The sequence below is a fragment of the Podarcis pityusensis genome (genome assembly GCF_964106645.2).
Source record: "Podarcis pityusensis genome assembly, chromosome: 11".
Lineage (NCBI taxonomy): Eukaryota > Metazoa > Chordata > Lepidosauria > Squamata > Lacertidae > Podarcis > Podarcis pityusensis.
The window spans coordinates 17043687-17068720 of record NC_138036.1 but is presented as its reverse complement, the minus strand read 5'-3'; the positions used below and the strand labels follow the sequence as shown (position 1 = coordinate 17068720).

Sequence of the window (25034 nt, the reverse complement as noted above, 5' to 3'; positions counted from 1 at the left end):
CTGAACTATGGCTCTTCTGTTTTGCTGGATTTTATACAGGGGAATGACCTTGCAAACGAAGCCTACAGGCCATGGAATTTACATGTGTAAAGCTTATGCAAATGTCATGTTCCTTGAATGAATTATACCAGGCTAAGGAAGAAGAGAAGAAGAGTTTGGATTTGATATCCTGCTTTATCACTACCCAAAGAGTCTCAAAGCGGCTAACATTCTCCTTTCCCTTCCTCCCCCACAACAAACACTCTGTGAGGTGAGTGGGGCTGAGAGACTTCAAAGAAGTGTGACTGGCCCAAGGTCACCCAGCAGCTGCATGTGGAGGAGCGGAGACGCGAACCCGGTTCACCAGATTACGAGTCTACCGCTCTTAACCACTACACCACACAGGCTCTCAGTGTCCATTGATAAGGTGTCCATTGATTGACACATTGACCAAAAGGAGGAAAAGCATCACAAAAAGAGTGTGCAGATTTGCACAAAATTTACCTATGCTAATTTACATGCATGGATGCACATTTATAAACAATTGCTATCATTTAAATGGAAATATATTCACCATCGTGAGGAAAATCGTGACCAGGTGGCCTGCATGCCTGCTCAGTCTATTGTTCGAGTGCGCACTGTTGAAGGCAGCCTTTCACCAAAGAAGACTCCTTCAGACAGAGGGTTGTCCTCCAAGCAGAAGAGACATCGCCATTCTAATTGAGTCACCTTGGCTGTGGTATAAATGGAAAGATGGCAGGATTTCAATAAAACAAGCAAACAAGTGCTGACTGCTGATGAGTCACATCAAGGCCTCTTCTTCTCTGCCATCTTACAGTTCTGGGCCATAGTTCTAGAGGGAGAGAATTCCAGACACACCTTTCTAATATTGGAAAAGGAAGATGTTTTGTGACGTGTGTGTGTGTGAATCCCATTGCTTGCATTTTCCTATTTCTCATTCCTAATGAAAACTATCTAACATGCAAGAAAATTCATATCCACACACACACGTCACAAAACATCTGTCTTCTCTCACTATGAACTGTAAGCAGGAAGAAGAGGCCTTGATGTGACTCATCAGCAGTCAGCACTTGTTTGCTTGTTTTATTGATTGCAATTTATCCATCCAGGCACCCACGCATGTGAGTTGAACAGAGTTTAAAGCCCCATCCTTAGCAGCAAAATTGAAGCATAGGAATAAGGCTGTGAAGCCTTCTTTCGAACAAGACTAACTATGAAGTAAGCTGGCTCCCTGTTTCCTTACCCTGTTTAACAAAGAATCAGACAACAGACTGTAAAGTAAGTTTAAAATATGATTTACTTACTCATAGTCTGGCATTGGTTCTCAGCTACAGCAGCAGTAAAAACTATGCAGGTAAAATATATTTGCAATAAAAGCAGACATGAGCTGGAGCTGGAGCAAGTGGAGGACATGTCTGCCCCCATCATCGGTCAAAGGAAGAGGGGGGAAAGGAACAGGAAATACTTATTCAATTCTTTCCGCTCAAGAGAGGAGAGGAAATGACATCACACAGAGCCCTCTCTACCAATTACATTTCTACAGTCTAAGTCTCTGCCTATCAGCAATATAGCTCTATGGTCATTAGCTCCTAAACATACTAACAAGCAAGAATTGTTGGATTTGACTGCAATCTCATCCTTTAGCCCTCTTCTTAACTCAGGAAACTTCTCCCCAGCCATGTTCTCTCCCACGGTCTCTCTCCCATGCCTTAGGCTTTCTGCAGGACGCCCTCATTGCCATTCCACACCCTCCTGCTCTTTCGTGCTGCAGTGCTAAAAAACTCTTCCTCTCTGTAATGTGGGATGAAAGGGGTGGTGTCTATTCATCCCATCTTTCAGAGAAGAAGATACTCAGGGCCCTGGACAAATTGCCCTCTGATGGGCCCAACCTCCTCTTTCTCAGTGAGGCCTGGTGGTGGAGGACAGCAGCTTTCCTAAGTAGTAGTAGTAGTTTGGATTTGATATCCTGCTTTGTCACTACCCTAAGAAGTCTCAAAGCAGCTCACAATCTCCTTTCCTTTCCCTTCCTCACCCACAACAAACACTCTGTGAGGTGAGTGAGACTGAGAGACTTCAAGGAAGTGTGACTGGCCCAAGGTCACCCAGCAGCTGCATGTGGAGGAGCTGGGAAGCGAACCCAGTCCACCAGATTACGAGTCTACCACTCTTAAGCACTACACCACACTGGCTCTAGCTGTCAGTTTAATTTCTCACTCTGACTTGGAGTAACACTAAGGTGGGAAATTTAAATGGTGGCTAGATTTAAAGAACAGGCAGGCAGGCATCAGCAGTGGGCCTTGCCCAGGGTGCTGATACCAGCTCTACAACTATTGCAGAATGGGTAGTAGCACAGAGCTTGGAGTAGGTAGGAAAGGCACAGAGGTTCACAAGCACAGTGACTGAGCTTGGCTGCAGAGCCAGGTATACTGACGTGTAAAGCCTGGGAAACATCATCCCCAGAAGTCCCCAGTATTCAACCATGAGAGCCATGGATACAGCAGAGCCAAGGGTATATCAAGAGATCTATGCTTTGAAGACCTGTACATCGCAATGGGGTAGTTTGGGGTGCAGGCGAACCAACTGAAGACCCTCCCAATGTCAATACCACTGCTAGATCAAGGTAACTTGCTCAATTCCCAGCTAGGAGTTTTGCCTGGCAAAGTGGAACAGAGTGACAGCTGTGAAGACTGATGGCTCTTTAGAAGCCAGCCAGGATTTTGATAAATGGAAAAATGTGATTGTTGCCCCTCCCCCTCCCCCTTTTTTAATGTGTAGGTGAGTTTTGCTGATTGACAGCTTTGCTTGCCCTCCTGATCTCTACGCACGACCCTCACTCCTAATGGAGAGTCTAAATGATCAAACTGACTTTTCCACCGTGGTTTCTCCCTCTCAAAAATATCAGTGCGGAATGATGAACATTTACAGCAAGTCATGCTTGTGGGTCTGAGCATATTGCGGCACATGCATTTTTGCAAGGCAATCTCCCCTAGTTTAACACATGTAGATGCATTTTTCTATGGATTTCTTGGCTGGAGATACAGTGGTACCTTGGGTTACAGATGCTTCAGGTTACGTGATTTCGGATTGCGCACTGCGCTGAACCCGGAAGTACCAGAATGGGTTACTTCCGGGTTTCGGTGCTCGCACATGCACAGAAGCGCCGAATCGCAACCCGTGCATGCACAGACACAGCGCTGCGGGTTGTGAACGTGCCTTCCGCACAGATCACGTTCGCAACCCGAGGTTCCACTGTATATCAGTATATCATAATGTTTAGCTGGTGATACATTGTGATGTTGAAAACCAGATATTGCCCAGCCCTGCAGGAGAACTGCATTTGGAGAACTTTGCATTTTGAAGGATGGTCTGTGCATTAATCTGCGTATTATTTCATTAAGTGTGAATTAGGTAGGTACACCTTTAAATGGAAGTGGGATCAAATTTCTCTAGCATCCCAAGTTCCCTGCTCCCATGGAGGTGGGAGAAAAAACAGGCATGGCTTCACAGCGGATGACTCCATCTGCCCATTTCCTGTGCTGTCCTGTCTTCCACCTCCCTCCCTCGCCTTGTGCATTTCCAGATATTGCAGGTGGTGAAGATGACCATATAAATTTCTGCTGCTGGGGTACCAGCTTGGGAGGATGGGAAGTGCAAGGTGTGCAGGTGGGCTCAGAAGCAGTAATGGCTGAGGATGAGCTGAGCCCCTACCCCCAGCATCCACTGCCGGAAGTGGCAGTCTCGCTCTACCCAATGGTAGGACTGGCCCTGTACTTCAGGGGGACAATACTTCCAGGTAAGTTTATTTCGGAGTTCAGCCTGGCACTTAACCCACCTTTGTATGACAAGCTCAACCTGATTAAATGCCCACTTCCATACAGTTGTCAAAGGTACAGTACACAAGCCCTGGACTTCTGTGCAATTCTTAATTTCATATATAATTCTTCCTCCCTCTTTTTCTCTCTCCTCCAGCTGCTTGAACAACCTTCTAGGAATAAAATGGGCAAAGCCAAGACTCATAAAAGCTAAAATTTTAAAATAATTCAGGAATAGATTTCAGTTATTTAATCCAAGAAGCCCTTTCTGTGACCTAGTTGTGTGTGTGTGTTTTAAAAGAGTTATTATAAGGACACGAAGTAAATCAACTTTCAGCTTATGCTGAGCCATAATGTTAACATTCATATCTGAACACTGAATTGATGGTAAATAGGATCTTGATACAGATAATAGGTAAATGTACCCCTGACCATTAGGTCCAGTCGCGGACGACTCTGGGGTTGCAGCGCTCATCTTGCTCTATAGGCCGAGGGAGCTGGCGTTTGTCTGCAGACAGCTTCCGGGTCATGTTGCCAGCATGACTAAGCTGCTTCTGGCGAACCAGAGCAGCGCACAGAAATGCCGTTTACCTTCCCGCTGGAGGGGTACCTATTTATCTACTTGCACTTTGACGTGCTTTCGAACTGCTAGGTTGACAGGAGCTGGGACCGAACAACGGGAGCTCACCCCGTCGCAGGGATTCGAACCGCGGACCTTCCGATCAGCAAGCCCTAGGCTCTGCGGTTTAGACCACAGCGCCACCCGTGTCCCTTGATACAGATAATAATCTGCCCCTAATCTAGCACAGGGTTAGAAATGCAAAACGGCCACCAAACTCCATGGATTTAATTTACTGAGCTGGGTGGGGAGAGCATAGAGAAAGGGCTCTTCCAGATAACCTCTTTATTCAGCAGCCATCCCAATTTCCTTGCACAAAATTTATGTAGTGGTTAGGCTATGGGCACCTCCAGCTGTTCTGGTTGTTCATTCATGATGATTTATGAACATGTGATGATATTGTCTGCAAAAAGTCCTTTGTAAAAAGAGAGACAGAGAGAGAAATGAATTTGTTGCAGTAGGGAAACAAAGCCTTTCAATCCACTTTACTTGCCCAAACCTAAAATTCCAGTATATGCCTGGATCCCTCCTGCAAAATATTGGCAGTGAGGAGGCACCCAAAGACAGAACAAAATGCATCTTTCTTCTAAAGCAGGATATAACTTTCATCACTAAAACTGGTCCGCGGTACTTTATTTAGATAGGCTATCAGGCTACATTTTGGCATCCTGCTCTCTCAATGTTAAAAAATAAAACTGCTCTCATCGCTTCTGTATTTGGCCAGGCAATAGCTTGTCGGATTATTCTGAACACGTCTGGAAAAAGCTTCCGTTGGTTGAAATCGAGCCAAAGTATGCGTGCGGAGAGAAGCAAATGGCCAGTTGTAACGTTTTTTGCCAACAGCTTCCTTAGTCAAGCAAATCAAGTGCCACTATTATCAGCACTAGAATCAGATAGCTTGAGATTCTGCTGCCCTTTGAAAAATTTCCCTAAGCTATGACACTGTAGTGGAAAATCCCCAGCTCTTAGGTGGTACAAGAGGAGAAGTAATAATTTACCTGTTGCTGGTGTTGTGTACAGTATATATATATATATATATATATATATATATATATATATGCAGGCTTGCTTTCCAGGTAAGCAGGTTCCCCATGCAGGATTATGGGACTGAGCCAAGAAAAAGTAAGAGCACCCAGAAAGCTTAAAACAAAACGCATGTGGAGGACTCCCTGGTCCTGAATGGGGTAACTGCCCCTGAAGGAGCAGGTGCGCAGCCTGGGAGTCATTTTGGACTCACAGCTGTCCATGGAGGCGCAGGTTAATTCTGTGTCCAGGGCAGCTGTCTACAAGCTCTACCTGGTACGCAGGCTGAGACCCTACCTGCCCGCGGACTGTCTTGCCAGAGTGGTGCATGCTCTAGTTATCTCCCGCTTGGATTACTGCAACACGCTCTACGTGGGGCTACCTTTGAAGGTGACCCGGAAACTGCAATTAATCCAGAATGCGGCAGCTAGACTGGTGACTGGGAGTGGCCGCCGGGACCACATAACACCGGTTCTGAGAGATCTGCATTGGCTCCCAGTACATTTCCGAGCACAATTCAAAGTGTTGGTGCTGACCTTTAAAGCCCTAAACGGCCTCGGTCCTGTATACCTGAAGGAGCGTCTCCACCCCCATCGTTCAGCCCGGACACTGAGATCCAGCGCCGAGGGCCTTCTGGCGGTTCCCTCATTGCGAGAAGTGAGGTTACAGGGAACCAGACAGAGGGCCTTCTTGGTAGTGGCACCCGCCCTGTGGAACACCCTCCCATCAGATGTGAATAAGCAGCTATCCTATCTTTAAAAGACATCTGAAGGCAGCCCTGTTCAGGGAGGTTTTTAATATTTAACGCTGTACTGTTTTCAACACTTGATTGGGAGCCGCCCAGAGTGGCTGGGGAAACTCAGCCAGATGGGCAGGGTATAAATAATAAATTATTATTATATTATTATGTACACATGGAAACATAGGGAGCTGCCTTATGCAGACCGTTGACTCGTCTAGCTCAGTACCCTGAACACTGACTGGCAGCTGCTCTCCAGGCTTTCAGACATTACCAACCTCAACTGGAGATTCTGGAAATTAAACTGCGAGGGGGTAAACTATAGATCCCAGGATTGTTTGGAAGTTGGGGTGTGTGTTACACAGTCAGTCAGAACAAGTGAAGGTAGCTGAGGGAGGGCAAGTGAAGGCAATTGAAATAAGCAAACTTTTCCACAGGACTGCTGAAAAAAATCACTAGGGAAAAGGAGCCAGTTGCTGGAAATGTGCTTTTTTGGGGGGAGGGGGGAAATGAAAACTTTTTGCTCAGCCTTTAGAAAAATAACTCATGAAAATAATGTAGATCACATCTATTTTGCTGCCGCTACACTTATTAAGAAATCATAATTATTTGCAGCTTCCCACTGGGTGGCCATAATGGCCACAATGGCTTTTGCTACATATTTTCACTACATAATATTATTTAAAATAAAATAAAATAAAAAATAAACTGAAGCACTTAACTGTCAGAATGACTTCCACTACAGAACAATAGTTTTGTGAGAGAAATGTTGAAGATCCATAAAATACCCATCTCAAGTTCTGAGGGTAATCTGGGGAGAAGGAATGGCTTATTTATCTTCCCAACAACCTTGTGAGGTAGGCTGATGAGCCTAAGAAACAGGTATTGCACAGCATGCCAACCTTGGAGCAGTGAGAAATTCCAGGGGTTTGGAAATGAAGCACAGCAGAGTTTGTGGTGTCTTTATGATATGGTGTATTTACACATTTATACAATCTGAGCCTATGATGTTGGGGTTTACAGCATTTGTTGTTGTTGTTTAGTCGTTTAGTCGTATCTGACTCTTCGTGACCCCATGGACCAGAGCACGCCAGGCACTCCTGTCTTCCACTGCCTCCCACAGTTTGGTCAAACTCATGCTGGTAGCTTCAAGAACACTATCCAACCATCTCGTCCTCTATCGTCTCCTTCTCCTTGTGCCCTCCATCTTTCCCAACATCAGGGTCTTTTCCAGGGAGTCTTCTCATGAGGTGGCCACAGTATTGGAGCCTCAGCTTCAGGATCTGCCCTTCCAGTGAGCACTCAGGGCTGATTTCCTTCTGAATGGATCGGTTTGATCTTCTTGCAGTCCTCAAGTGTCTCCTCCAGCATCAATTCTTCGGCGATCAGCCTTCTTTATGGTCCAGCTCTCACTTCCATACATTACTACTGGGAAAACCATAGCTTTAACTATACAGACCTTTGTTGGCAAGGTGATGTCTCTGCTTTACAGCATAATCACCCCAATAGGCATTTGCTTCTCCCATAGGCACAGCTTTGAATTCAAGTTAACTCTCAAACATTGCTCTCTGTCACTCTTTCTCCAGCTCTCTGCTTTCCTTCCAGGTCAGATCACTACAACTCAACAGTTAGAAAAGGACTATGGAACTTTACTTCAGTATATAATCATGGCACTGAGACTTCTATATACACAAAGCTGGAAATGACTCGTCATTACCAACAATGAAAGAGTGGTTTTAAAAATTAACGGATTTAGCTGAGACAGAGAAATTGACATGCTTAATCAAACAAAAGCCATTGTTAACATTTACTAGAGATTGAAAACCTCTCATAAACCTTTTTCATGAAAAAGAAAATGAAATCATGACGTTTGGATTTGAAGATTGAAGATAATGTTTGTTTATAGAAAGTGGTGTTGCTGGGTGTTATATTGGATTAAGTGAATATTGTTTATATATAGTGGGCAGACATCGGAAGTTCTATATTTTCTTAACTGTATTTCTCTCTCTCTCTTTTAATATCTGTTCTACTTCTTATTCTCTCTCTCTCTCTCTCTCTCTCTCTCTCCCCCCCCCCAATTCTCTCTATGCTTTTATTTTATTTAGATTAATGCTATGGTTTGGATAAAAAAAGGTACTTTATATTAAGCTTTGTATTTCCTTTCATAAACCTCAACAAAATTTACTATAAAAAACTACAACTCAACTCTACACTCAGGCTTTGTCCTTTTAATTACCTGTAAGTTGCAGGAGGGACCCCACCCTTTTGCCATCTCACCCAGAACCTCTTTCCTTTGTTCCCCTTAATGGCTCATCACCCAGGCTATTACCTCATCAGGAAGCTAGCCTGCCTTATATTTTAACACTTGCTGGATCCAGGGATTAGTGGGGTCTGGCATACAGTTTAACGCCCCAAACGCATCGCTGTGATTAGTGCACAGCTTTCGAATCCAAGTCTCGTATGACACTCTGCTCACTACACCCCACAAGAAAATGCCTTCTGTGTTGGAAACTGCATTTAACGGTTGAAGCGACCCTTAGTAAAAGAGGTCAGAGTTTGATTTAAAAGAAGCCTCGTCTCTTTCCAGAGATACTTAAGAGTGTTATCCAAGATGGGAAAGGAATTCAGAATATGCCACATGCTCATTCACACCCTGGGAAGCTCACTCTGAGTTGCAGGCTTTTTGAAACACACTTTCCAGAAGGAAACATAGCCTACAACGCAAGGAGATGGGGGCGGCGCAGGATCAGTAAATAAAATGTGTCTCCCTGTAAGGGAACATCAAAAGAAACATGTTTTTGTTTCAAAAGCCGCAGGGATGGTGTAAGTTCACTGACCTATGTAAACATTTTGCAATGGGGCAAGGTAAGAAAACGATCAGAGTCGTGGAAAGAAAACCTGAATAAAAGCAGAAGCAATTGCTTCAGCGAGCAAAAGGGAATCCTTTTCCAGTACACAGCAATAATGCTTCCTGAAGCGGGTTCTTGCCAACCTAAAAAGGCTGGATCTGCTATTCGCTGTGAGTTTGAGATGTTCCGCCTGTTCACAGATGGCTGGATTATGAGGACGATGATGGATGTCGCACCATCTGTGCACATGGCGTTTTGCAGCGTGAAACCCGAAAAAGGACAAGTCCCTGTTCCAAGGAACTTACAGTCTAAAGTTTGACAACGGGGACTGGCCAAAGGGAGAGGAAGGCTGGGCAGAGCAAATGCTTAGCATGTAGAATTCCCCAAGGGACATTCCTGGTAGCTCTAGTTTTACAAAAGGATCAAATGGCATCTGATGCAGAAGGAAAATGCCTCCCCGAGACCCTGGAGAGGTCTTTGGAATGAACTACTATGATTTAACAAAGTTCACCAAATTAGTTCAAAAAGCTCTGAGCTACACTTGAAAGTGATTTCCATAATTTCCAGGTGAACTGAATGTGAACTGAGTTCATCTGAGGGTATGACTTTGAATGGTTTCTGATTCATCTTCCAAGTTCATTCTCTTACATGCGTTTTGAAGTATAGGTGGGTTCCCACGAGGCAAGACACAACGATGACAGCAAGAACCTTTGTTGAACTACATAACCAGGAAACAGGGGCAAAGCAACTGCCTATATACATAACTGAAGGCCTAGGCCACTCCTACCCCCAACACGATTGGCTGTCTAAACTTCCAAGCTGCAAATCATGACTCAGAGTTCAAGGGCCAATGGCAGAGGCCCAAATGTCCTGAAATGTTCTGTGATTGGACATCATGTATCGAATCAGAACACAGGAGCTCAGAATCCTTAGTCCAGACTCAAGTTCAGGCAACCGCAGACCACTGTATACATAACATGTTTTTTGCTCTGTATGTGTGTGTGTTGATGTTTCGTTAGCCTTCTTAAGTATATTTTAGACTTCAGCACAGCAGGCGGTCACGTTCTGAATGTTGAAAAAGAAATCACTGAGAATGGTTTGGATGAACTTGAATAGAACTGTGAACAAAATGTGAACTGTAAAAGGGGTGACTGTGAACTGGAGTTAGTTCCTCTTTGGACATGTTGAATTTGACTCTATAAACTCATCCCCAGTGCCTGCTACCCTAAGGTTACCAGACGTCCCCATTTCCCGGGGACAGTCCCTGGATTTACAAATCAGTCCCCTGACAAAATCCATCTGTTTAGTAGGAAGTTGAAAAGTGTCCTTGGATTCATTGAAAAAATCTGGTAACCTTATACTACCCTGCCCCATTAAAAACATTCAGAACAGTGGTTTGCATGGCCCACTAAGGAAGACAATAACACAATAAAATTAAACACTGTAACATTAAATTGCACATTTATTCAAAATACAATTAAAACTATTTAGCTTAATTAATTCAATAAAACCAATGAACTTGAGCCAGTGATACAAGCTTTTCAAAATCTGATAGCCATTTACACCTCCAGTGCCCTCCTGCTGCCCCCTGCCTCTTAGCACCCTCCTAGGTAATACCATTGCCCTGCCCAGGGAGTGGTACTCCCTTCTGGAAACAGCTATGTAGCTTTCCATCAGCACAGTGACACACATAATTATGGAAAATTCCAGTTCTTGTAAGCTGAATGGTTCAGAGGGTGAGCCTTTCACTTTGGGTCCAGAGAGCTTCTAAGCAACAGCCGAATTTTTTGTGTGCAAATCCAAGACGTCGGGGTGTGCTTCTTTCCCTGCTTTCACTCCCCTTTTAATTCATTTAGAATGTTACTTTATGGAAATTCTGGCTTTGTGTTGGAAAATGCCAAAGTGAGAGATAAAAATGCTGCACCTTCTATATATATATATCTCAAAAATGTAAGTAAAAGGGTTAATTTTTGCATGGCTACTATTTGGAATGATTTTAGCACATGTTCAGCCTGACCTTATACATAGAATCATAGAATTGTAGAGTTGGAAGGGACCACGAGGGTCATCTAGTCCAACCCCCTGCAATGCAGGAATCTTTTGCCCAACGTGGGGCTTGAACCCACAACCCAGAGACTAAGAGTCTCATGCTCTACCAAGGCAGATGCATGTTCATTTGGATGTGAGTGCCGCTGAGTTCTGTGGAACCTATAAGTGAATGTGTACAGGAATGTAGTCTTAATCCTGGGGCTAGTTGTGGACATTTTGCTACCCTGGTTAAGTGCAGTACAATCAAAGTGATGCAACCCAGAGTCCCTTTTCGGTGCCCTGGAGGATGCCTGCTACAAGATTATTTATTGCTTTGTTGCCACCCTTAAAAATATTGCTCCCCTGTGTGACTGCTTGCCTTGATTCTGCTCTCAAGTTGGCCCTATTTAATTGTAGTCAAGATCAGAACCAAGGCGTTTTTCTCCTTTGTGGGCATAGCTATGTCCTCCAACAGTGCTACACCATAGTCTCTCTCTCTCTCTCTCTCTCTCTCTCTCTCTCTCTCTCTCTCTCTCCCCTCTCCCTCTCCCTCTCTCCCCCCCCCCCGGCTTTTATTGCATGAAGCAGCCACCTCACATTTGGGCTGGCCCTGCTTGTAATATTCATATAACAAAGTAAGAGCCTTGCTTGATCAAACCACAGCTCCATCTGATCCAGTATCCTGCCTCCAACAGTGGACAGCAAGCAAGGAGTGGGATTTAACTCTTTCCTCCGTTGCCCTGACAAAACCCCCCTCTCCCCAGTTGCTATTTGCATGGGGAGGAAAACCGCCATTGGCATCATCTTCAGAAGAGGGGTTTTCTTCAAGTCCATAAGAGGGGGGGGGGGTGTTTAAATCCCCTCCCTGCGATTTCAACTATTATCAGCACCCTCCCCTCGCCATTCATTTGGTGCTAGGAGCTTTTTTTTAAACCAAACAAATCTGCACATTAAAAGCGAAGACATGTTTATTGCTGCATCCAGTTTGGCCCTGAATGAAAACGTGGTCCCCCCCTTTTTTATTAAAGATTTTCTTGATTTACAAAAGTGTGTGCAATGTCTCTCTCTCGTATATATTTTTTCCCATGTAACATTTTTACAAATCAGTTTCATTTGTCGAGACATTGGGAAGAAAAGGGGAAAGATGTGGAGAGGGGGGGGAAAGATGGGTGGGGATGGGGTCGGGTGGCGATGTTTCTATTTTACTTACTATATGTAGGGTTTGGTGTCAGCGTTGCTTGTGCAGGTTCTTTGCTGTTCACTTGTGTTCCTTTGGTGACGAGAGAGGTTGGGGTTGGCCTAGGGTGTGGTTGTTCATTTGTGGTGGTCTTTGTCTGAATGAAAACGTTTTCAAAAAAGTGCAGTCAAGAGAGTGGCCTGCCATCGCTCCCCTGAACTTGCCTTTTGGAAGGGAAAGTCCAGTGGGTTCAAATTCTAGCCGTGCATCGATCACATGTGTCAATGATGCAGCTAAATATGTTACAAGCACACGGTCTTGTTTCTTGCTCCTTTTTTGTGTTTGTCCTGGGCTCTCAGGGAACAGACTGAAGCCGCTCTTTCCTCACTGCCACTGGCTCAGGTTCCTGCCTCTGTATGCTGTGTGCTGTTCCCTCTGGTTTCAACAGGCTTCCTCTGGAGAGAGCCCTGGGCATGACCCAAGGTTCAGGAAAGTGTCCCTCTTCTACGTGACTTCACCCATGTCAGGGAGCTGGTTTGTGTTTACAAAACCTCAGGCTGCCGAATGAGTCCATCGTCAGCGACAAGGACTCTCCTTGTACACTCAAGCAGTAATAGGAGAAACAAGAGGCAGGCAGAGACTGGCTTCCAAGCTCCTCTTCAGCATTATTAGATAGAAACAAATCGGACAATGCTGGGTTTGGGGCGGGTACCTGTGACCCCCTGTTTGTGTATCAATTACTCAGTTTGGGGGGCAGTGCAAAAGACAGCGTTCGCAGCACAAAACGAGTGCAAAATTTTGGCACCAGTTTGGAGTGAATCAGACAATGTTGGATTTGGGGGTGTTAACTGCAAACCCCGGTTTGATGTTTCAGTTACTCAGCTTGGGGGGCTCCACGAAACATAAGGCTTGCGGTACCAAATGGTACCAAATGAGAATCCCAAAACTGGGGGTTCCTATTTAATAGAGCTCTGCTCTTTCTCTGCCCTAGACATCAGGGGCTCATCATCTGCGTAGCTTCTTGGGACGTGTGGGGAACTTGAGACTTGAGCATTTTGAAATATCTCAGGAGTGTTTGGCGCTTGAAGGCCTTTGGGGCACAGTCCTATTGCACAGAATTGCATAAAATTTACATATCTGCTATACATATATGTATAGATGCATCTGGGCCCCTCTGTAGTAGTAGTAGTAGTAGTAGTAGTAGTAATAATAATAATAATAATTTCCCAGCCACTCTGGGTAGCTCTCAGGTGAATATTAAAAACACAACACAGCAATAAATATTAAAAACATCCCTAAACAGGCTGCCTTCAGATGTCTTTTAAAAGCAGTGACAAACCTAGACAGCATCTTAAAAAGCAGAGACATCACCTTGCCGACAAAGGTCCGTATAGTTAAAGCTATGGTTTTCCCAGCAGTGATGCATGGAAGTGAGAGCTGGACCATAAAGAAGGCTGATCGCCGAAGAATTGGTGCTTTTGAATTATGGTGCTGGAGGAGACTCTTGAGAGTCCCATGGACTGCAAAAAGATCAAACCTCTCCATTCTGAAGGAAATCAGCCCTGAGTGCTCACTGGAAGGACAGATCGTGAAACGGAGGCTCCAATACTTTGGCTACCTCATGAGAAGAGAAGAATCCCTGGAAAAGACCCTGATGTTGGGAAAGATTGAGGGCACAAGGAGAAGGGGACAACAGAGGACAAGATGGTTGGACAGTGTTCTCGAAGCTACCAGCATGAGTTTGACCAAACTGTGGGAGGCAGTGGAAGACAGGAGTGCCTGGCGTGCTCTGGTCCATGGGGTCACGAAGAGTTGGACACTACTAAATGATTAAACACAAGTTACATATTGCCTTGATGGGAGGGCATTCCACAGGGTGGGTGCCACTACTGAGAAGGCCCTCTGCCTGGTTCCCTGTAACCTCACTTCTCGCAGTGAGGGAACCGCCAGAAGGCCCTCGGCACTGGACCTCAGAACTGGACCGCATTCACAGCTCCACCCACTTTTTGCCTTTGGCCCCTCCCACCACTGCATGTGGCTCTTGGCAGGCTGCCCAGGAAAGAATACAGCACTCTGACTGAAAAAAAGTTCCTTTAAAAAGTTTTCTTTTCTTCTCTTTTTTTAAAAAGTGACTCTCTTGTGCAAATAGCAGCAGAGTACTTTAATCCACTTAAACTGCACAAACCTAAAGTTTACATGTGTGCTTGAATCCCTCCCACAAAATACTGGCTGTCTGAAAGGTCTCTTCACATTAAGAATGGGCACTGGTAGCGTCTCAGTCAGCCTGCCTGAATTACATTTGCTTGTAATGCCCGGTTCACTTTGTAAACTTAGCTGGGGTTTGCTAGCATCAGAACTAACTGGAGGTGGGGGGTGTTGTTTTTATGATGGTTGAAATGTTCAGGACAGGAGCTGAACTGTCACCGATGTAGGAACAGCGTGTTTCCGAAGAGTATCCAGCATGACCTCAAATGCTTTAGAATCTCTGCATGACCTCAGAATCACTGCAAAACCTCACTGCAGCTTAGAATCTTTGAAAGAGGGGAAAGTAGAAATTAACCAAATTCCTGAAACATACTCATTTTTTAAAAAATAAATCAATCAATCTAAAATTCCATTATATTTTCAACCACTCCAATTAAGAGATTTGCTTTTAGCCTTCTTTTCATTTATAAAGCGTACACAAGTCTTTTCAACCAACAGTTCCTCAATGATAAACAATATATCTATGACATGGTATTCAAACTGTATAACATGAAGACCTTAATGAAATATTTCTGAGACTTTTTTGTAAAGTCTTACATTATTGCAAGTTCTCTCAGCTGGAGACAAGCAAATGCTGGAATAGAATTCAAGTAACAGTGTACAGTACTTCTATATGCAGTTCTCAAACAGGAGAAATATGCATTTGTGGCACTAGGGGGCTCCTCATGGAAAAGCCTCCAGTTTAGTTTCCTCGTGTACCTCGAACCTCCTACAGTTGAGTAATTGTTGGTATACAGGCGGTGATACTTTCTGTCCTCCTCTCAGGCCTTAACTGACAGGTAAGAGGGTAAATTTGTCTGACAAATTAGTTTCTTTTTTGTAGCCCTTAAATGATTCCTATTAAAGTTCCTCACCATCACAGCAGAATGTTTATCTATAGTCTGGTCAGTAAATTGGTTTTTCTCCTCTCAGTAAAATGGTGAGACCAACATCTAGAGTTTGGAAACATTTCCACAAGGCAGTTTCTGCTGAGAGCAAAGATGCAATTTGCACATATTGTGAGAAGAAATATTCTTTTCCAATGCTACAAGAATGACAAAACACATTCTTGCACGCCAGAGGTGCCCTAAAGACATTAAAAAATACTTTATGGAATTAAATGATGATGACCAGAATGAAAGTACAAGTAGCTTTTCCTTCCAGAGTTCTAATTCCAGAAATACTATTTCTGCTGCTGTTTCTTCACGTAAAGAAGTGTTGCAAACCATCTGCCTCACAAAAACACACCATATCTTCATTTAAAGATAAAATGACACCTGAAAATCAGTAGAAAATTGATCGTGCCCTTGCAAGAGCAATATATCCTTCTGGATCAGCATTGTCAATAACTGAAAATGCATTTTGGCAGGAAGTTTTTAAATTATTAAGACCATCATATCATTTGCCAAGCAGACATTCCTTGATTGTCAGGGGACTGCCATCAGTGCCGGAGGGAGACAGCAAAATCCAGAGGGATTCCAGAGAGCGTCCCGGGATTGGGAGAGGCAGCCCATCTTCTGGGGAAGAGAATCAGCGTAGCACCAGTGGAGAAGGGGGGCAGATGGGGGAAGCGGCGAGGCGGTCCCATGACTCCTTGCCGGGGACCAGCGGGGAGAGTAGAGGTCCTCCGCTGCCTACGCCCTCCTTGCGCAGAAGGCTTTCGCGCAGAGTGAGTAGGAGGAGACTAGGCGTCAAAGAGCTTCTTTGCTGGAAGAAGTTTAAGAAACGCCCACTGACGGATTCTGCCAGCGATTGAGACAGCCACGGGTGAGTGGCTGTCCAGACAGGAAAGGTTCACTCAGGCAACCCAGCCAGGTGTTTGCACCGGCTTACGCACGAGCAACCCCTAGAACCATTACATTGATCAAACCCCTTTTGGAGTCAGAACATGAGCGTGTGATGGAATCTGTGCAAGGAAAAATCAGTGAAACACTATGTCTTGCAGTACTTACAGATGGGTGGACAAATGTTTGGGGAGAAGGAATCATCAACTTTGTGACAACAACACCTCAACCAGTCTATTATAGAAGCATTGAAACTGGCGAGAACAGGCATACTGCAGAGTATATCAGCAGTGAAATATGTACAGTTTTAGAAGAAAATTGAGAGTAGTAAAGTATTTGCTTTGCTAACTGACAAAGCAGGTAATATGAAAGCTGCATGGGAAATCACAATGGACAAGTACCCACATATTACTGCAATAGGATGTGCATCTCATAGACTAAACTTACTTCTTAGTGACTTCATGTAACTGGACACCCTTCAAAGGATTTATAGAAGAGCTAAATAAGTTATCAAATATGTAAAAGCTACTCATGTTGTCACCACAGGCTTCAAGAAGGAGCAAGAAGAAAAAAATGCACAGAATAAAATAGTGACACTGAAGCTCTGTAATAAAACACATTGGAGTGGAGTGGCGATCTCCTTTGAAAGTTTACTAAAAAAGCTCTTCAAGCAACAGTAATAACTAAGGATCTTAAAATTCCCAGAAATATAAGGAACACTTTGCTTGATGAGGACGTGTTTTGGGTTCTGCTGCAGAACTTCCTACAGATTTTAAGACCAATTTTTGAACATGGTGACATTCTTGCATTTTTACTGTATGTAGATAGATATTAGGTAAATATAGAGATTGGAAATTAAAGGGAAGTGTGACTTTTAATTACTTCAGAAGCAATGTGCATGCCCTCTGCTTTTGAAGAAAGGGGAAAAGGAAAAAAGGTTTTGGTCTGTTATAAAATTTTATCTGCAGTTTTCTCATGTTTTATTTTTTGTTCCCTGCCCTAAAATCTGATATGATGAAAGGCAGTATAAAAATGCTTTAGAAAAATAAATAAAATAAGAAATGTGTTACGACCTTGTGACATCCACACAACCCAATTCCACCTGGTAATCATAGCAAACATCTAGACTTCTCTTTTGAGTAAACATGCATTAGGTTTGCATTTCAGGAGAAATAAATGTTTGAAACAGTTAGGTAAATGTGTGGGGGCAGATATGATAATAGAAGTTAGATTAACATATTATTTATTTATTACTGAATTTGGATCCTGGCTTTTAACTCAAGAATTCCTAGGGCAGTACATAACAATAGACCAGATATGCACACCCACTCACAAAACCAACAATATAAAATGGGGGGTGGGGAATTACCAACACTGCAGATGATCCAGCAGCAACCCAGTTATCAACCAGTTCTATATGCCTGAGAAAATGAACGTTGGGAACAACTGAAACTTTGTGAATTACACAGCTGGGGTGCCACAGTGAAGAAGGCACTGCTCTGTGAACTGTGCATATTGGTGGAACTATGAGCAGATCTCTCCCACAGTTCTTAAGACATAGGCTCACAGGTAAGACAAGAGGCAGTCCTTCAGATATTTGAACCTTAGGACTTTATAGACCAAGATCAACAAATTGTTTTAGGCCCAGTAGCAAAAGACAGTTCTGATACAGATAATAGCATATATCTTGTGGCCATGGAAAGCTGGTTATATGAAAAACTGAAAAACGTATACATTTCTTTCCCTTTCTGTTCAACTCCACATCAGTCCCCAATGACTACCATAAATCCCTTAGTTTGTAAGGCTACAAGCTGTCTCACGGCAGTCAAATATTTGCTGAGAAGGAGCAGCTCTCTTTGTCAGGGCCTGTCATTGTGTTGCTTCTATTGTGTTGAACAGATAATATTGATACCTTGCCTACAAAAATGCCTTGCTTTAATCTAAACGACTTTCTGAAATGTCTTTAGGGGCTCCTTATTTAGCTCCATATGTAAGTAAACATGCATACATTCTCCCACCCCAGTCTAGTCTGCACAACACCTCCCCACTTCGTATCCTTTCTTCCCTTTCTTAATTCTCTCCGTACAGTGGTACCTCGGGTTAAGAACTTAATTAGTTCTGGAGGCCTGTTCTTAACCTGAAACTGTTCTTAACCTGAGGTACTACTTTAGCTAATGGGGTCTCCCACTGCCGCCGCCGCGCGATTTCTGTTCTCACCCTGAAGCAAAGTTCTTAACCCGAGGTACTATTTCTGGGTTAGCAGAGTCTGTAACCTGAAGCGTCTGTAACCTGAAGCATCTGTAACCCGAGGTACTACTGTAATTCTGTGGGGAAACTTGTCATCCCTATGCCATGAGTGTGGAGCCTATTGCCCTCAAGGTGTTGTTGGACTTCAGGTCCCATCAGCTCCAGCTAGCATAGCCATTGGTCATGGGTGATGGGACTTGCAGTCCAGCAACATACCGAGGTCTACAGACTCCCCATACTTACTCTATGCTTTCTGTTCTCCCACATCAAGATTGATTTGGATATTACCAGCCATTTACACCTGAAACTCGCAGAAGAAACAACCACACCACTTCAAATGCGCAGCAATATAATGTGACGATACCTTTCCTAGACCGTATCACATTGGACTGCAGCTGGGTATTGTACTGTAAATCTCTGGCTATGCAGAAAAATATAATAGGCTTGAACATAGACAGGGAATTGGGAGCTGTTTTTTGTTTTGCTTTGCTTTTTGCAACTCCTACAGCAGAGCTTTCCAAACTGTGTGTCGCGGCACGTTAGTGTTTTGGTTGCAGTGTGCAGGTGTGTCGCGCAAACGCTCCCTGCTCTCCTCCTGGGGCTGGAAAGGGGTTAGTTTAACCTCTGGCTTGCTAGGAAAACTGAACCACTGTTTCACGAAATGATGCATGTCTAAAAAGCATGTCACCAACATGAAAAGTTGGGAAAGCTTTGTCCTACGGCATTTACTGAGCTCTCAGTTGCACAGGTGCTAGAAGTGGGAGATAGCGTACCACCAGTGAAAAATTTTCATACAGTTAAGTCCCACCAACTTGGATGTATCTCCAGAATCTGAGCCTGGTACACCTATCAACAGTCTGACAGATGTTGCTGAACTTGCTGAACCAAAGATCATTCCAGGATTACTTGGCCCATTGCCAACCAGCAATGCACCTCCTAACCTTCACCTCGTAGCTTAAATAGAAACAGAAGGGGTCCCGTGAGGATGAGCCTCTAGCTAGCAACTGGAGATGCTTGGGTGGAATTATTATTATTATTATTATTATTATTATTATTATTATATCATGTTCAGAGGTGTTATTAGGTCTTTAACTGACTTAGGGTGCACAAGCCCATGACACAAATTTGCATAAAGGTTGCATGTGCTGGTTTTATATGCATAGGTGCACATTTAGACCAACGTTCCGGGGGTGGGGGCAAATTGTCAGGGCTTCCTCTGAGCCAACAGGATTTTCTGGGCCCCAAAGTTAAGAACGTGGGTGGGTGGGGTCTCACTGGTGTTGCATGTTGCAGTTTGTCCACCTGTCCTGTAAGCATTTTTTTTAAAAAGTATTAAAAGGGGGAAAGGGGCAGGAGATCTTGGGCTCAGTGCAAAAGACCCGAGACTTAGGTGTCCTGCGCACAGACATGGCTCAGCCATTAGGTGAACTGAGGTGGCTGAAGTCCCCAAAGCAGCAGCCTCGCAGACACCCTGCCTGCCCCATTGCTCGTGCAGAAGTGGCACCAGTATCAGTTGAAATTGCACAAGCTCTTGCAGCAGGATCACACCCAAAATTGGAGCTGATCCTGGTGCAGAAGCAGCAGTGGCAGCAACAGGTACAGTGGTGGCAGTGGCAGGGCAAGGCGGCACTTCCCATTTCACCTCAATCAGTGAAGCGGGATGCGCTTGCTCTTGCCTGTGCCAGCCCTTAACAATATCCCAGCCCTGTTTTTGTTGGCCGCCAAATTAGTCAGTCTCTCCCATATTTATAGTGATGATTATTTGGCATCTTCCTGGATTCTGATTGCTTGGGTTCCTTTTGGAGAAAGGTAGAAATACAATAAAATAAGTAGGTTTGAAGCTATGTTTCCCTTCTTCCACCAACTTTCTTGCCTAGGTCAATTGCTAAATTGTAACATGCATTTTGTACCCATAGGATTGTATCCCATGGGTAAGTCCTACTCAGAGCAGACCTACTGAAATGAATGGACATGATTAAAGCCCTTTAATTTTCAGTGGAGCTATAAGTTAGTTGGAGGCAACCCATAATAACAAATATCTATATATTGCCCTGTGGCGTTTGCCCATTATTTGGGGATACGTTTGTATTGGGGGAGAGAAAGGGTTAATAGGTTGACCAATAAGAAAGCCCAGAGGTGGAGCCTACCTGATTTTGAGGCTCAGCCCAGAGGTTTTGACAGTTAGTTTGGTTGGTTCTTTTGGGAGGGGAGATAGAGGAGTCAGAGTGAGTTAGAGACAGGGACAAGACTGAGAGGGAATAGAGTGACAGCGTTTCAAATATATTTTAAAAATTGTTTGTGTTTGAAATAAAGTTTAATCTTCATTGTTAACTCTACCTGACTGAGACTCAGTAGTTCACTTGGTAGCCCTGGGTTTCCCCCCCACAAAATTGGCGGTAGTGGAAGAATAAAATAGTGGTGTACAGGTCACTAGTCTGTGAAACAACCGGGGGCTTTGTACGAACGCCACATGCCCTTTCTCGCAAAGGAGCCCAGGATGGCAAACATGAAAGCGATAAAACAATGCAATTAAATATAAAATAGCATATTTAAAAACATGTAAAACAACAGGAATGTTGACTACTTTTCCTGTCAAGACTCAACCTAGCTTTTCCTTGGCTTCCTTTTAGCTGAGGCATCCGTGCTGTTTTTCAAAACACTCTCGCGTTAAACTGAGCAACCTCAGTAACTGGAGTACCCCTCACTTGTGTGCACGTAAATATCACTGGGTCAGATTTGGAAGCAATAAATGAGGTGTTGAAAATCAGATGCTTGGCTGGCATCTTCTAGATAATCACCCTGCCATTTAGTAAAGCATACAGAGTGGCTGGGGCTTAAATAAAATAATAATAATACTGCTCAAAGAGACAGAGCTTTCCTTTGCTCCTGGAGGAATAAATTGAAATGGGCGATGTTCAAACCTACTTCATTGCCAATGCCCTTGCATCTTCCTGTTCTGACACCTTCCAGGTATGGGGAACACCTGGCCTCTAAACCCCAGGTACTGATCCCAGGCCACACCCCTTTCCCAGGCCCCTCCTGCCTCTTCCATTCCACTTTTCCCCAGAAAACTCACAATAAGTTGGCCATGGAAGAAGAGAGGAATCTTTTCTTCCCTGACCCGCTACAGTGGTCTGCTCAGCTGCATCACTTGCGACTGAAATATTCAGTTGCTCCGAATCCAGATCAGACACAAGAGCTATTCATGCCTTCAAGGGAGTTTCCCCAAACACAACCCTCCAGTTGAATTGGAGCAAATGTCAATTGGGTTTTCTGTGGACTGACGCCTGCTGTGATTTATCATGAGTTTTCTGGGGGAAAGTGTTGCGGCAAAGGTAAAACTGCTTGGACCTGTGTCCAGAAAGTGCAGGATAAGTGGGAAACTGCGCTTTCTAGGCATGGTGCAAGAACAAAGTCTGGAACAGCCCATAGATGAAGCAGAACTGTTAGCAATCTGTAAACATGGTACACTTAGGTGAGTTCTGAGTGTATATTCCTATTATATCTGAAAAAGGTTGGAGGGTGTGTACCGTATTTTGTTTTCAGATGTTCCTGTACGTTATTAGCTTTGCCCAAGCCCTCCCTTTTCAGAATGCACAATTATTTTACTATAGTAATTCCAACAAGCAAGGAACGAGGAAACCCTATTAATTTCAAAGGCGTTCCTCTATCAAATCTGCAGCTGAGAGAGCAGGAAAGCTGATCTCCCACTTCACCACTGGTAAATCCCGGGCAGAGGAAATCTAAGTCTCCCTACTGGCCCACCCTCTTTATGTTAATCTTCGTGGCTTTACATATCCCCTCCCAGAGTTCTGCCTCTCTCTTAAGTACTCTAGTCTGAGCTGTCAGAAACAGCAAGCGCAGACCTTGCTGACCGAGCAGCTTGCTCTCCTATGAACTGCGACACTCCCCCAGCCCTTTAAAGTTGCTTTACTATTTTTTAAACGTTCAATTGCAAGAAGCTGCTTTGGGATTCTGGAGAAGGTTGCAGCATCACTGACGACTGCACAAAGTTACATCTGGCCAGCTACTTACTTGGGAAGCTGCAGCCACCACTTTTAGAGGGCGAGAAAATAAGTCTTATCTTTTCAGTGTTCTGTCAGCTGCATTTGCAAAGCTCTATGGACTTCAGTGATGAGGAATCAGCAAATTCCTGCAAGTAGGGTAAATGACTTGTGTGCTGGAATAGGTGCTTCCTGCACGGAGCCCAGGTCTCAATTGTCTCATTTCATCAAAAGAAGAGATCCCAGTGACACATGGACCATGAACCAAGCAGCTGACGCCACAACGAACGTGTACATGTTCCACACGCTGGACAACAGTAAACACAAAGATGAAGGTAAGCATTTTATTTTTTCATTTGTTTAAAATGACTCCCCCCCCCCTATTTGCAGCTCAAGCCTTGTGTGCTTTCACAAGGCAAATACCTTCAATGATGACCGTCACAATCAGATTGTGCAGAAATAAATATCATACCTTGTACTCGTAATAAACTATGGAGATTACATATACTAACATGAACGCTATTTGGATTATGGTTATGCTTGCCTACATCGCAAAGCCAAAGTTAAACATTTTTAGAACCCATTTATTCCAGTGATTTAGGGTGAAATCCTGTGCACCTTAACTCAGATTAGAAGAGTATGCTGTGCTCTCATTGCTTTGAGGGTGATGGTTTCTTCCTGACTGGAGTCCATGCTTAACTCTTCCATTGAAATCAATAGGATTTAAAAGTGTTTCATGTTGACTAACTTAGCCCTGTATACTTTACTGTTGCAATTTCATTTATCCAACAGGGCAACCCTGACTTTCAGTCCTCAAGTTACTTTGAGAGAAAGCTTGCTTTATTTATCTATAAATTATATCAATCATCTTTCCACTGAAAAGGTTGTATTTCAGTAACTGAGCACAAACTGTGCACACAAGAAGTACAGTATTTTTCGCTCTATAAGACGCACCAGACCACAAGACGCACCTAGTTTTTGGAGGAGGAAAACAAGAAAAAATATATTCTGAATCTCAGAAGCCAGAACAGCAAGAGGGATCGCTGCGCAGTGAAAGCAGCAATCCCTCTTGCTGTTCTGGCTTCTGGGATAGCTGCGCAGCCTGCATTCGCTCCATAAGATGCACACACATTTCCCCTTACTTTTTAGGAAGGAAAAAGTGAGTCTTATAGAGCAAAAAATACGGTACCCAGTTTCAATTGCCAGCATCTCCAGAAAGGGAAGGGAAAACTTTGGAAACCCATGAAATCTACTGTCGGTCAATACAAATAATACTGTGCTAGATGGACCAGTAATAAGTTGCCACAAGCCACAGGCATCTAAAGCAGCATGATCTGGTGCAATAGGAATACTCTAAAGATCATGGTTTGCGTATTATGGCTTGCCCAAGGCTACTCAATCAGTTTTATGCCTGAGTGGGGTTTTGACGCTTGACCTTTCACATTCCAGCTCATCTCCACCTGCTGCACCTCTTTGGTTCTTGAATAAACTACACATGCATTTGCATGATTTGTCTTGCTTCTTGTATTTTTTTTCAGTGAAAGTGATTTTTTTTAATAAAAAAAAATTTGATCAGTGTACAAGGAAGAAAATTTTCTTCAGCTCTTCTTCGTTTAAACACCTTATGGATTGGCATTGCCCATTTTCTATGAACCCCTCAATCCATTTTGCTATGTCAGGGAAATTGACATTTACTCAGAAGATTTGTCTGCCTCTTCAAATGTTAATCTGTTATGTTCAGACTGCCATTCTTTCATCATTGCCAAGCACCAACTTCTATTAAATAATAATAATAATAATAATAATAATAATAATAATAATAATAATTTATTATTATTTATACCACGCCCATCTGGCTGGGTTTCCCCAGCCACTCTGGGCGGCCTCCAACAAAATAATAAAATACAGTAATGCATCAAACATTAAAAGCTTCCCTAAAAGGGCTGCCCTCAGATGTCTTCTAAAAGATGTCTTGTAAAATATCCTAGATATTTTGCAGCACATGTGCCCATTTATGATTGTACTGCTAAATATGTTTTTTCCTTCTCTTCCAAGGTGTTTAGAACAGCATAGGTTGGATATCCACAACAACTCTGTGAAGTAGTTTAGGCAGAGAGATGGCGGTTAGCCCAAAGATACCCAATGGGGTTCACAGATAAGGAAGAATAGCCCAGTTGCACTAAGATGAAAACCAGTATAGTGCAGAAGGTAGGGTCTCAGACTAGACACAGAGACACCCACCTTTAAATTTCTCTTGGCTATGAAGCTCACTGTGAATTGTGCAATGATAGAATATTTTGGCTCCCTAATTGTTTGATGACGCTTGGGACCAATTGCATGGTGCCAACTTTTTCTAGCCTTATGGTACCTCGTTATAGTATATATTTGAGATCTCTCAGCATGACATGATAAGCTGCAATGCAAGGTCAAAGTTAAAGTCCTAGTGATCCTGTAGATGTCAGAGTCTTCCCTGTTTCATGTCTGGCATGAACTCTGTGATCTAGTGGC

The 25034-nt window shown here is 43.7% G+C and overlaps 1 protein-coding gene and 1 long non-coding RNA gene across 8 annotated transcripts in view; one reads left to right on the top strand and one right to left on the bottom strand.

The window, feature by feature from the left end:
• Positions 1–460: 460 nt before the first annotated feature.
• Positions 461–21667, bottom strand: LOC308458826. Its single transcript, XR_013977706.1, has 3 exons — positions 21599–21667; positions 12281–12404; positions 461–713 (listed from the first exon to the last, which is right to left on the bottom strand). It is a non-coding gene; the product is annotated as an uncharacterized lncRNA (long non-coding RNA).
• A 683-nt stretch (positions 21668–22350) lies between these two features.
• RANBP3L (RAN binding protein 3 like) overlaps positions 22351–25034 on the top strand; it is a 51050-nt gene continuing 48366 nt past the window's right edge. For 4 of the 7 annotated variants that reach the window (XR_013977612.1, XM_080973521.1, XM_080973518.1 and 1 more), the window contains exon 1: positions 22352–22861. Coding sequence is in view for 5 of the 7 variants with exons in the window: in XM_080973521.1 (XP_080829647.1) it covers positions 22657–22861 (205 nt within the window). In the remaining 2 variants the exon portion in view is untranslated. Of the gene's footprint in view, positions 22862–25034 lie in introns of all 7 variants that reach the window. The other 3 variants (XR_013977613.1, XM_080973520.1, XM_080973522.1) reach the window with 2 other exon arrangements.